Genomic DNA, 13,276 nt, shown 5'->3' with positions numbered 1-13,276 from the left:
TTTGTCTGCAGTTGGTTCTCCCAAACCTTCTCTGGTCAGGTGCAGAAGGGAGAGGCAAGAGGAGATTACTGTTGCAGAGCTGGCCAAAAACCAATTCTGAACAGTTAATTAAACGGAGAGGGAGATCACAAGGCAAACAGGCAGGGCGAGGAAAGAGGGTGAGCAAAGGCAGAACTACGAGTGAGGAAGAAGCAATTGGCAGGGGGAGCAGAAAACAGAGTTGACAGGCACAAGGGAAAGGAGGGGACCCAAAGCTTAGGTGGGGCCCAGCCAGGAGAGCCCTGAAGGCAAGGAAAAGGTGTCATCACAGGCAAGCAATGGGTACAAAAGTCCACGGGAAGCCTGCTGAGCGGCGTTGAGGGAAGGTGCAAACGTGCACATAACTGAAAAAGAGGTGCCAAAGGTGCAGGAAGGTTTCAGCAGAGCTGATGCTGGCAGGGAGGGCAGATTCTGCAACTTTCTCTTAGAATACAGGAGGGGAAGACGGGACGGATGCTAGGGGACGAGAGAGCAAAGCAGGGTGTCGGGGCAACCCAGGCACGCAAGCACAGGGATGGTGGGGCAGCCCCCAGCACTGACCTTGCCATGTAGCCCAAGACGTGGGCCCGGATGACTATAGCTGCTTTCCTCAACTCCTCTTCCCGATCCTTCTCCAGCTTCTGCTCAAGAGCTTCCTTCAGGAAAACCTGACGCCACGGGGAGGAGTTTCAGTAAACACAAAGAGAGGAAAGAAGTCAGTCCCCGGGAGAGCCGGGAGGTTTCATCCCCGGGTGAGCGGCGCGGAGAGCGCTCCGTGCCCGGGCGGCTGCGCTGCCGCCGCCGCCGCCCCCGCGCTGCCCCGCGGCGCCCGCACTCCGAGCGCCGGGAAAAGTTCTGCAGCGGCGGGAGCCAAACTCCGAGCCCAACCCCCGCCGCCCTCACTCTGTGGTCAAGACTTAAAAGACAGAGGGAGGGAGCAGAGGAAGGAGGGAAAGAGGAGGGAGGAGGAGAGCCCAAGTTTGCGCCTGTGATTAACTCTTTCCCAGCTGACAGCTTTCCCGGCGCTATTCCGGTACCTCCTTGCAGCAGGCACTGGGACCTACTTGGGTGATTAAATATTTTGCGAAGAAACTCCTCCGCCTTTCAAGGAAAGGGAGGAACTTTTCCATTTCTAGACTCCAGGAAGTAACCTTTACAGGAATCTTAATGCAGGGAAGGCAGGCGGAAAGCCAAAAGCCCGGTCGAGGCACAAAGCTGCGCTTACTCTCAAGCCCACCGGTGCTGAAGCCCTCCACCGACCTCCAGACCCTCTGGGGTGAGATGCTTCCGTGCTGAAGAGGTTCCACAGTGGAGCATGCACTATGGGCAACTGAGCTCTGACCACAGAACTCTCCAAGTATTACTGGTTGCACGTCAGTCCAGTATTTTAATTCTCAAGCATCTTTCACTACCTGTATTTACAACTTCTGCTAGGTGCTAAATGCTTGTGAAGAATGCAGATGCTACGTTAAAGACAAAAGAACTGAGATACAAGCAAGATAAGGCCGTGTTTACAGGAATTGTGCTGACATGTCTGAGCAATGTTAAATCAGCTGGCTTGCATTAGGTTAGCACAGGATTCAGCACAAATTCCTGAAATAAATGTGCTGTTTTTTGAGATGGATTGCAGTCTGCAGGGAGCTCTCCATGGCGCTGTGGGTACACTGCTAGCAGTACCCAGACTAGAATAAGCTGGTAAGACATGTCCATACAAGCTGCAGTCACAGCAGCAAGTGCCATATGGCCATGCTCGTGTGACCTGCTGCCTGGCATTGGATAAATCCCTGCCAGGGCCAGCAGCAGAACAGGCTACACAAGGGAAGTGCAGCCCCACTTTTAAAGCACTGGCATGTACACAGGATGTGAACTGATATTCATCAATCTGCAGAATTCAAAACCACATTAATCAGTAGAAACTCCTTACAAATATACTGGTTTAATGTTGTTGTGCTGAGAGGCCAAAGATTTGAACAATCATTTAGTCCAGTGCCCTGCACAAATTCCTCTCTTTCCCACTTATCTCCCCTCTATGTCCCTCTATATATTCCCCTCCATCACTGCTTTCAGCCTCATCCCTTAAGGCTCTTCCTTCCCCCTGCAATTACCATTGTGTACCGACACCTCTCCCTGAGTTAGTACCCATAGCCAGTAGCTTTCCTGGACTTGAATTTCTCCTGGGGAGCAGCTTCCATTAAGAAATGAGCTGTTTTGTAATGACTAAATAACCATGGGTAGCCTGAAAAGAAGCTTCATTATCAAGGTACTGCCAACCATGAAGCTGGCATCCTTCCCTGCAAGTTGTACATCGACTCCCTCTGTCAACTCAACAATCTTTTAAAGATTTCTTTGAGGCAGGGATTGCTCTTTCCATTACATTCCAGAACCAAGCAGCAGTCACCCATTTCAAGAATGCAACCAGCAAAACACTGTCTCGGTCCATTATCTTCATCAAATTACAAAAATACTCAGGCCACTAGTATTTTTGGCCTAGCGAGCACAGTCTTTGCTGAGCCAGGCCAGCTTGGGGTGGGGGAGGAACTTCAGGGCATGCAGAGATTCATGAGACCCAACCCTATTCCTATAGGATTATAGGAATTGTATATGCTGGAGGGGTTAATCTAAAAAAACCCAGCAATATCTAGTTATAAACTTTTGGTATTTGGAAGGTTTGGAGGTTTTTTAGACTCCACTAGATGACAAGGAAGAAAAACATGCATTTCAAGTCCAGAAGTTTTTTTGATGCCTTGCGGAAATAAACTAGAAAATGGCTGTTTCTTTGTCATTATTCATAGTCATTTTCTGAAAACTTGGGACTGTTTGCATTTGAGAAAAGAATGATTGAACAAAACATACAAGGTTACGTCTATCATATTCTGCTCATACTAGACACTGACCAGGTTTTAAACCACAGTGTTCCTCACATAACCTCAAAGCCTGCATGCACCATCAGTGGGACAGTGAACATGTTAAGGTGTCACAGAGATCAGCAGACACAAATGTAACTGCTTGGGTACGCATGTGTACATAAGTGGGATCATATGATTCCTGGGGACAACACTGAGAAAGCAGGAAGTGGGTCACTGTGACCTGGATGCCAAACAGTGTACAGCAACCTCCTCAAAAAGGCCCTGCAAACCAGGAGGTTGAAATGTGGAAATTTATGCCTTCAAACAGGAAAGGTTACTGTGTTAAACCACTGTAGGAAATCTGTGTTGTGGGGATGGGCAAGTATGGCAGAAGGCCCAGGTACACTGAAGAAAGGGTCATATGGAAGCTGCTGCCCCATCCCAGCACATCCCCAGTGAAGGCAAAGGCACCTTAGCACAATCTCTTTCATCATCACACTCCTTGTTTGCATCCAAATCTTCAACACTGCCATACCACCATATAAAACCTGTATTGCATACATTAATACCTCTTATAAACATTAATTTGACAATTGACAGCACAGCAGCTGCTCTATTCTTAATGAAAAACACAAAGATCATCCTGCCCTTCCTCCTCCATTTCCTTTCCCAAGCTTCACAATCCCCTGCACTAATTCACAGAGTCTTTTCCTTCCTCCTTCAAACAATTGCTAGGGATATAATTATCCTTCCATTCATTTTGCAGGAAGTATTCCCCCTTCTATAAGCCTTGCTCTTCACCCACCCCTTATACTTCTTCCTAAGTTACATCCCCATGGGCTTGTCACACCTTTTTCAGTAGCTTCTCCTGACTAAGCCAAGATTAGTTCTGGGAATACCAACCTGAGTACCCAGGGCTGCACCTGTAGCAGCAAGAGTGGCAGGAAGGCCATGCAGGGGACTTCCTTTTCAGGACAATGACCTGTGCTCTGTTCCCCTTGGCTGGTAGTTTCACTTCATCTTTACCTGAAAGCCTCTGGAAAAATGAAGGCTCTTTTCTCCATCAACCCAAGTATTCCAGGCCTATGTTACCTAGCACCAGCTGAAACATGAATGCAGATAAAACAGTCTGTAATCCAAGGCACAGCAGCTGGATCCAGACAGCAGGGAAGGTCCTACCAGGAAGCACCACTGCTCTGCAAGGCCTCACCTTGGCAGCTGCTTTCCTAGGGACAGGCTTTCTGGAAGCACTGTCACAAAGCTGAGTTGCAAAGTGGTCTCCAAGAGAGGAATGAAATGGCTTTGCATGAGAAAGAATGCTGAGCAACTCATCTGAAGAATGTAATGGCAGGGTAATACACCTTAGAATGACAGTAGCTTGGAGCAGCCAGGGGCTGGCCAGCCATTCAGCATGGCAGCAAGTGTGGAATGCCACGACAGCCTTGGAATGATCCATTCTTTCAATAAACAGAACTGCTCCCCTCTACCAGGACACACATCTCTAATACAAACCATGCCCAATAGAAAGTAACTTCTACAGCCAAACAAGATGGCTCAACTGCTTCCCAGCTCCAGGGAATTTTGCTTCTCAGGCATCAGGAATACAAAGATTGCCTCTCTTAATAATTTCTTTCTTTCCACAATATCCGGACTCACAGCAACTAGCGCCTGAGCAGAGAGATTACAGTGTACCAACATGCCACATAGAGCTCTTCAGTCAAGTTTTAGTTTACAGGATACAATCATTAAAAAATAAATACATTGGACTATATCCAGAGTTTTGACAAAACACACACACATTTTCTTTGCCACAATTACCACCCATATTGTCTTTTTCCAAGTAATTTGTGCAGGTCAAGGAGTGAGTGAAAACAAGCAGATGGACCCAGTCCTTCATGATCCACAATGGGGTCTGAAAAGGGACCTATAACTTCCAGGGGCTCAAAGCATCCTGGATTTCCTGCTTGTTGTTAGTCTGCTGCAGGCTTTGGACTCCAGCTGTATAGCTTTTAACCTTTTGTACTCTAAAAGGTGTTATGTGCATGTGAGGTTGGCCCTCCATCCTGCTGCCCTTACTGTAGCACAGCAATCTTCCTACCTCTTGTCATGCTAGGAAGAAAGTTCAAACTCTATGTTTACCACCTCTAACCACCATTTTCTAAGCTTTCCAGACAGCTCTGCAAAACACACTCTCCTCATAGGCTCTTACACTGAAATGCTGGGAGACTAGCAGTCACCCAAGCAATGTGGATTATCCAAGGACAGGAATCACCAAAATGGTTCCTGGTTTGCAGGCATCAGTGAGGAGACTCCTGATTCCAAAATCGAAGATAGGAAACACGTTAATCACAGACCAGAAATACAGCTAAGTGAAAAAAAATCTTCTTTCTGGAACATCAGTGGAGGCATGGGGGGAAAAAAAAATCAAAACAACCAAACTCCAGATTAATACATCTCCTTCCCACAACAATGGCCAGTGGTTTCTTTGATTGCCACATAGAGCTCATAGCCCAGACTATTAACTGGACTACCACCAGTCCTGTAGGAAGAGGAGAGAGAGATCTTGCTCTAATAAATATTATAGTCTATCCACTTGTTGAGAAATAATTGCTCAAAGCAACAAATGTCATTATCTGATCTCCTGGACAAATTAAATGTACATGTTCACTAGACTCACTTCTGGTTTCATTGTGACATTGGAAATACTCTGAAGTACTTTTCTAAAGGCTTAAGGGAAAAAAAAAAAAAAAGCAAGATGTGATACCATCTGCTCTAGATATGGACTGCATACCCACTATTGAAAAATGCTGCCTGTATTGGACACCATCCATCTTGGAATATTCTTTTAAGAATTTACTGGAGTATGTGGAAAGTTGTTATAGAGACAGCTTCACACTCCCAGATTTCTATAGCAATATACCTCAAAATGCTCACTCTATTTCTGCATGAAAATCCAGACTATTCCCGGCAAGAGAGAAGTGTTAAACATTCACCAAAACAGAAGCAAGATCTGAATTACGCAAATGGGCAGAAGCATTTGGATACCTCTTCACAGAAAATGTATGCTAGCATCTGCAAAAGCATCATCTGAGCTTCCCCAACAGAAAGCTGTCATACATCTGGTGATGTAGCTATTCACAGCTTAGATGTATACCAAGATTCAGCTCACTGCCTTGGGCAAGAATTTCAGTTAGTCAAGCAGAGTGAAATACCTGGCACAAGAGGCAAGAATTAATGGCACACATCACAATTACATAAATAATAGCCATGCTTGTTCCCCTTGAATCTTTAAATTGGATCAGACACAACAAAATGAAGCTGACTTGGTCAATTAGGAGTTTAGATAAAACCAAAAAAACCTGCTATGTCTCTAGGTACATAATATGGGAAATATTTGAGATGCTGCAGGTCAGTGGTACAGGCCAGTGTATTGAAAGGATCATGACTGCACTGCCTTGCAGTCTGACCAGATGCAATCACATCCCCTTGCAGCTGGAGCAAAGCCATACCCTTCCCCACACTGATGAAGTACCTTGGTTTTACCCAACTGCCATTCTTTCTTGCTGCTGTCATAGGTCTGAAGAAAACCTGCACATACAGCTTTGCTGTTGTCTGAGAGGCTTGGGCCCTTCACAAGCATCTTGTACCTAAGAACAAAACAGAATCTCATCAGATTACAGATGACAGTAACTGCCCCCTTCCCTCTCTCTTCCCAATCTTTTAACTCTAATCATACTCCTCTCATTAGTCCTTTTTCCTCTGGGACCTTCCTTCTTCATGTTTGCCTTCCAATTTGGAAATGTCCATCCCCCACCCTTTATCTGTTTCTACCACACTGGCAATTATTGTTGCAATCCCAGTAAAAGAATACAAACTCAACAGAATTTTTCAGTAAAGAACAACTGTCTTTTTGAAACATGTGCTTTCATCAGACACAAGTTATTTTGTTCAGTGTAGGGGTGGCATTTACTGCTCCAAGAGACAAAGGAAGCAATGTTCAGTGTCCCTTCTAGCCTTAAACTTCAAAAAAATCCTTTTGATGTAGCTCATTAAAAGAAATAATCACTTCTTCCAATATTAATCATCAACTGTACTGTCCATTAGAATTTTCTTCAGCTGCCTAAAGGTTTTAAGCATGATATTTTCCTTTTACATATTATGACCAGCTGGGTTTCGCAGCATCACACTAGCAAATCTGTGGCAAAGCTACCAAGGAAAAAAAGAAAAAAAGAAAGACAAAGAAAAAAGGACCAAAGACCATCTGGCTATTTTTCCATTCTGACTTTTAGCCTAAAGGCAAGTCTCCAAAAGGCTTCCCAGATCAGTCTATGATATGAACATTAAGGCCATGGTTAGAAAAACATCCCACAGATGATCCATAGCAGAAGAAGCAGTTAAAGAGGGAACAGTCATGTAGAATTCTCTACTTTGGGGCTGTTCCAGCATACAACACAATGACAGCAATTACCTGCTGAGAAAGTCCTGGAAAAGGCGCCGGACAGGGAAACCCGCTCTCCGAACCTTCACTGTCTCCAGCATCCCTGAGTAGCGGAGCTGGTTCAGCACCACATCGGGATTAAAGAGGTTTGGCGCCTAAACAGGGATCCAGAATCAAAACCAAGTAAGTGAGGCAGTCACAGGCTGTGTATCTGTTCTGCTGTAGAAAGCCAATCCTGCATATTTGGGCATGCCAGGTAAAAAGGGGGAAGTTTGGGTCCAGGGGAAAGCAACTTCACATCACTGCATAGTGCAGAATAGGGGACAAAAGGGAATTGGGCTGATTCTGGAAGAAGTTTGCAGACTGCACTCACAGTTGGACTATGGAAAGAAAGCACAGATACAATGTCTGAACCCATACAGAGTGCAGAACCCTGACTCAGTTCTCTTTGTAGTCTCTCTTTTCAGTTAACTGGAGACAAACAACAGAATTATTTTCTGGCATAAATCCCCTAAGCAGCCTATCCTTTGCCATATCATTCATGGTTTCAAAACACGCAAAGAAAAGGATCAGTTCAGATCTAGTTAGCAGCATGTCCTCCCGCCACAGCTCACAGTCCAAGCGAGAGCCAGCCTGTCCCTAAGCACTGTGACTTGCTCATGATGCATCCACCTTCACTGCCTCAGAGCCAGGGAACTGCAGGAGACAGTGCCTACTGTACAAACCCTTCATTACAGAACAGATTTCTCTACAGGCACTATAAACAGGAGTGATTGCTTCTTCTAGCACAGCTCTGAACTCTGCACAAGCCTGGTTAATCCTCCAGTGCTTATGAAGCCATAAGCACTGAAAGATGTGGGAATGGCTACATAAGCTCATATTCAGAATGCAGTCTGTCCATCTAATTACCAGGACGAGGGTGTGTGTTTCCTCAACTGTAAAATAACTAGAATAAAAAAGGGAAGGTGGGAGAAACTGCTCTTACCCTCAGTTTGAGGCACCTGCTAGGCAATTGTGCAAGTACATGCCCATGCAGGCCTGTGTCACATGCACACATATGGCTGGGGGACAGACTTACCTTTTCTGTATTTGGTTTGATGCAGCGGATGAAAAACGGGTTGGAAGTACTGAGCGTGGCCATCAGGGAATGGAGAGAATCCTAAAGGCCAGCAGGAGAAACCCAAAGGATCAGTCACTACAGAAGGGAAAGGGGCTACATTTGATGCAATAAGGTCTTCATGCAGCCCTCCCATTCCTAATGTCCTCTGACTCTGCCTACCAAAATTTCATTAACCCGTGAGATTCCTTCCTGTCCAAAACATACCCACACAGTCTGCTCTTAAGACTATTTATATGGCCATCCTTGTTCTTGGAGCTGTATAGCTTTTGTGAGTTAGTTTTACAAGTCTCTCAAACTTTAAATATAGGAAAAGAAAACAGTGAAACGAACAGAAGGTCTGCAGACAATCTAAGTGTGTGAGATTTATACTTGCAAGGTCCTCCTAATAAGGTTTTATTGGAATTGTCACTATACCTGTAAAAACGTGGCCTAAAAGGACACATACACTTAGCTGAAACACCAAAACAATATGAAAGATCAAAGAACCTCAAGAACTTCATATACTTAGCAAAGCACTCTTCTCCTCTGCCACTCTGCTCCGTCTTATCATCTCACATTTTATACCAGACAGAAATCCTTGGGGCAGTGGCATTGTCTTTTTTTAGCACTGCAACATTCCTGCACATTTTCAGTGCTGGACACAAAACAAGGATGAATGACTCCTCTTGGCTGCAGGCCTTGCTTTACCCATCTGCTCCTCCCCAGAAGCCTGCTGCTCTCTTGGAAAACATCATACCCTGAACTGGGAACTGACAGTCGGTCTGCGCCTCTGGGTGCCCATCTTCAGCGTCTCTTCACTGCAACGACTGCAGACTCTTTCAAAAAGGTCGTAGATGAAGTCCAGCCTAAGGGAGAAGAAAAGAATTAAAGAAGACGCAAGACACCTACCACCTGTGAGAAGATGGTTCTTATTGTCAGCTGCTGCCCTGTCCTATTGTGAAACACCTCATTTTTATACCTACTATGCCAGAGGAAGCAGTTCAGCTGGCACTTCAGTGAGGAAATTAATACTTCCCACGGGGCTGCCCAGATCCCGTGGGCTGCCCTGTATGCCACACTCAGCTGCAAAGCCAGAAGTCCCCTCCCACGTTTTTAAGTAGGATATTACACAAAGGAAAATCTCCCTTCTGCACTGGCTAGGACACCTCCCTTGAGCAAGGAGATAGGGCTCAAGGGACACCCCCTTGAGCAAGCATTTGCCCCCAGGCAAAACTACCTTGAAGGTATGCCAGCTGGACTGGTGCTGTCATGCCTCCCAGATCAACCCCCATGACACGATCACAAAATTGGAAGCCCAGCTGCTCTGTGGCCAGAGGAGTTCTAGAACTGCCCTCCATGTAGCTAGCCCTCCAGTTCTAGGGAATCTTCCACCATTTTGTCACTCCTGAGACATTGGTGCTGGTTCTTACAAAGCTGCACAAAGTTTCTCAGAGCTGCTTGTACGAGCTTATTGTTGTGGCTGCTTCTGGCCCAACTTCCCTTCTGGCACGCTGAAAAAGCCTGAGTCCTTCTATTATGCTGGACAATAACAACCACAATTCTGGCCTCAAGCCTCATGTAAAATGCTCCCCAGATGCTACTGTCCAAGTAAGACAACCATGAGCAGCTCATAGGCTCAGCTCCCTCAGGTTGTTTCAGAGCTTCTCAGTGCACACTCTGCAGCAGCTTCAGAGAAGATGCAGTTCTGAAAGTCTCATCAGGCTGGAGCCCAAAGGCAATACATGGACTGTGGAAAGAGGCACATGGTAGAGTTGCCGCTCAAAGACTTGTAGGATCCTCTGTAGTATTAAATGCCTCCCTCCTACTAGGCCCTGATTCTGTTTCCCAGATCTTGTTCAAGATCAAAATTAGCTCATTTCTCTAAGATCATGTTGCAGCTCTGGGATATAACATTAGAGTCCATGCCCAGTCCCACAGCAACAGCTCAGTCTGGCTCAGGATAAGGAGAGATGATTTCCACTAACAAGCAGGCTGGAAAACAAGCAGCATCTGTACAAAAGCTGGCAATTGACAACATGGCAAAGAGCATTGACTCATTCAGGGGAAACTTTGCCATTGTAGGTATAGAGAGGTAAGAGGAAGAAAGAAAAGGGAAGGGGAAAGGGAAAGGGAAAAAAGCAAATTGCCTGGAGAGATGTCTGTCATGCTGTTAAAGCTCTTTTTAAAACTGGGACAACATGAGTCCTGATTAAATCTGTCCCTCATCTAACTTCTCCAGCTCTTCTTTCTTCTATCAGGACACTTCAGCACAAAGAGAATGATTAAGAATGATGCCTGATACTCTGGCAAAAGCAACTGCTTTCCTTGGTCTGGTTTATTACATGAATGTAATTAGTTCTGCCCAACAGATGTGGTCTCCTGACAAGCATACCTGCTGTCTTTCAGCATGTTTAAAATGTCATCACGAAAGGTGTCTCTGTTCTTCTCCAGAAAGCCTCTGACATCATACAGCACCTGCAACACAGAGACAGCCACTAGAGCAGTACCACACAGATCATGAAGTCCTTCCACATTTACATGCCAATGTGCAAGGCCTCCAGCAGAGCTACACAGGAACACTGCAGGCAGTGCCACAATCTGAATTTCTGGGGTCAAAGAGCTACAGAGTTCTGCAGTTACTGGCAAGAAAGTGGCTTTTAGCCATCTATTAAAAAACACAAAAAAAACCTCCAAAACAAGAGCCAAGTGAAACAGCTGCAAAGATTTGCCTGGCAGGAAAAGGTCTGTGGAGAAATCTTCTGCAAGGTGTGAGGTACTCTATTCACTTCAGGAGAGTGAAGAGAACGGCCACCCAGTGCCCCAACCTCCCAACCACAAGTGCTCAGCAGATTATTCTGGGAGGAGGCTAGCCCTTCTTTAATGTGCAGGTGTCCTCCCTTGACACACCTTCTTCTGCTTCATATCTCTTCACAACAAAGAGCAACATTTAACCTTGAAGGCTCAGGAACCTTTTCCTTTCTGCAATAGGTATTCAACTTTACTCCTCCTCAAAAGTCAAATTTTCCTTGTGACTTTTCCTTTTTGTTTGTTTGTGATTTTCCAAGAAAAGACAACATGAGTAACAGAAGTAAGGAGTTTATCCCCCAGACAAAAAGTTACCAGAGAAACTCAAACATCCAAGTTGGAGAATATAGTACTGAAGAGTGACATGCTATTTTAAGCTCATCACGCTTGTTGTGCTCTGGTACGGGACATTAAATGTGTGGAAACACACAGCTCAGAGATGTTCTTGGTTTTCGGAATCTAGAATTGAGGACCTCAAGTCCAGTATATACCAAGCATCTCACAAACACATCATGAACACTTACCTCCCCTGCATAATGTCTTATGCCAAACTGATGGTCTGTCACCCGAGGCTTCACATAGTAGGGGTTGCTCTGAAATAAAAGAAAAAAAAGTTGTCTTATAATGCTTGTAAGAATAAAAAGTCAGTCAGGAACTCTGCCATGACTATGACAAGGCTGGGATGGGCAAGGACCTTTGCTCTTGCAGAGCCCGACCACATCTGCTGCAGCTGTCTGCAGCTACATTACAAATATGTTACTCAAATTTAAGATGGAAATATCCAGCCCTTCAAGGCATTTCTCATGTGAGCAAGGGCTTGCAGAATCAAGGCTGCGGAGGCATGCCATGGATGAAATGTTAATTCTTGTGTGTCTGACACCTGAGGAGACTGAGCTCCACACAAACCACGTGGTGCAGGACACAGGATCAGGATGAAGGGAAGATGGCAGCTTTGCATAACACCTCCACACCTTTTCTTCATCAGAGGAAATAACATACCAATTTCCTGTCTTCCTCTATGTTTTATCTTTCCTTGCACCTCTCTTCCCCTACATTCAATATTCAGTTTTCCTTTCTCTTTTTCCTCTCTCATTTTCCCCCTCCTTTCTCTGTTCCTACATTCAATATTCAGTTTTCCTTTCTCTTTTTCCTCTCTCATTTTCCCCCTCCTTTCTCTGTTCTGTGAAAACCATTTTAACTGCTTAAGAACAGCCATGCTGCTCTAGACCAGCAATCTACCCAGCAGTATTCTGCCTCTAGCACTGGCTATGTAGGATAGAGTACAAACAATGCAAGTAAATCATACTTTCATCCTAATATTCCCTCAAACTCTTAATTCTTTCTAGGAGGCCTGCCTAACTAGTAGCCCCAAATGGATTTCTCTTGAAATACTTGCTCATTCCACAAGTGAACCCATGCAGACTTCTTGCATCTGGAGTGTCCTTTCACAGGGAGCTCTCAAACAACTACATGTGGAACTAGAGCTGCTTGGATTTAAGCCTGGCTTCCATTAGTGCCATTAATCTTCTACAGGCCACGTGTGACTTTTACACCCATCACACCCACCCAAGATGTCTAGTCTCCACACTGCAGGTCCCTTCAATGCAGTTTTCTGTTGCACTGAAGCTGTCCCAGACCTGCTGTTTACCAGTTCTGACAGAAGCTCTCCGTGAGTGGAGGGGCCCCATGGTGTACATGGTTCAAAGTGAAAGGTGATCTACAGACTATACAATTCCATAGCAATGCTTTCCAGTTTTACTGTTAGTTTTCTGGGAGCTTTTACTACTTCTTTTGGGGATTTTTATTACTGCTGAGGCCCTTGCTGGTATTTCCGTGGAACTCCATCACAGCCTCTGTCTGGGTCTCACTCCTGAAGAGCAACAGTCAGTTCAGAGGCCATCATTTCAAAGTTGAAATCAGGACTCTTTTCCTTCAGATACAGCATTTTACATTTATCTATGCTGCTTTTCATTTTCATTTTCATTTTCATTTTCATTTTTTCCCTTTACAACACAATCAGTCTCATGAGGCCCCTCTCAGACCAGCCTTCCCTGTAGTCAGCAGAAAACC

At 45.2% G+C, this 13,276-nt stretch overlaps 1 protein-coding gene across 1 annotated transcript in view; it reads right to left on the bottom strand.

Moving 5' to 3' along the window:
- LOC132330518 (unconventional myosin-X-like) overlaps positions 1-13,276 on the bottom strand; it is a 91,747-nt gene that overhangs the window by 35,258 nt on the left and 43,213 nt on the right. The window contains exons 16-22 of the mRNA XM_059852933.1: positions 11,731-11,799; positions 10,794-10,876; positions 9,159-9,267; positions 8,381-8,461; positions 7,333-7,457; positions 6,397-6,511; positions 580-686 (exon numbers count right to left, since the gene is read on the bottom strand). Of these exons, the coding sequence (XP_059708916.1) occupies positions 580-686; positions 6,397-6,511; positions 7,333-7,457; positions 8,381-8,461; positions 9,159-9,267; positions 10,794-10,876; positions 11,731-11,799 (689 nt within the window). The remainder of the gene's footprint in view (positions 1-579; positions 687-6,396; positions 6,512-7,332; positions 7,458-8,380; positions 8,462-9,158; positions 9,268-10,793; positions 10,877-11,730; positions 11,800-13,276) is intronic.

The sequence above is a fragment of the Haemorhous mexicanus genome, chromosome 8 (assembly GCF_027477595.1).
Source record: "Haemorhous mexicanus isolate bHaeMex1 chromosome 8, bHaeMex1.pri, whole genome shotgun sequence".
Classification (NCBI taxonomy): domain Eukaryota; kingdom Metazoa; phylum Chordata; class Aves; order Passeriformes; family Fringillidae; genus Haemorhous; species Haemorhous mexicanus.
Note: the sequence above shows the minus strand (reverse complement) of the source record. Positions and strands in the feature narration are given on the sequence as shown.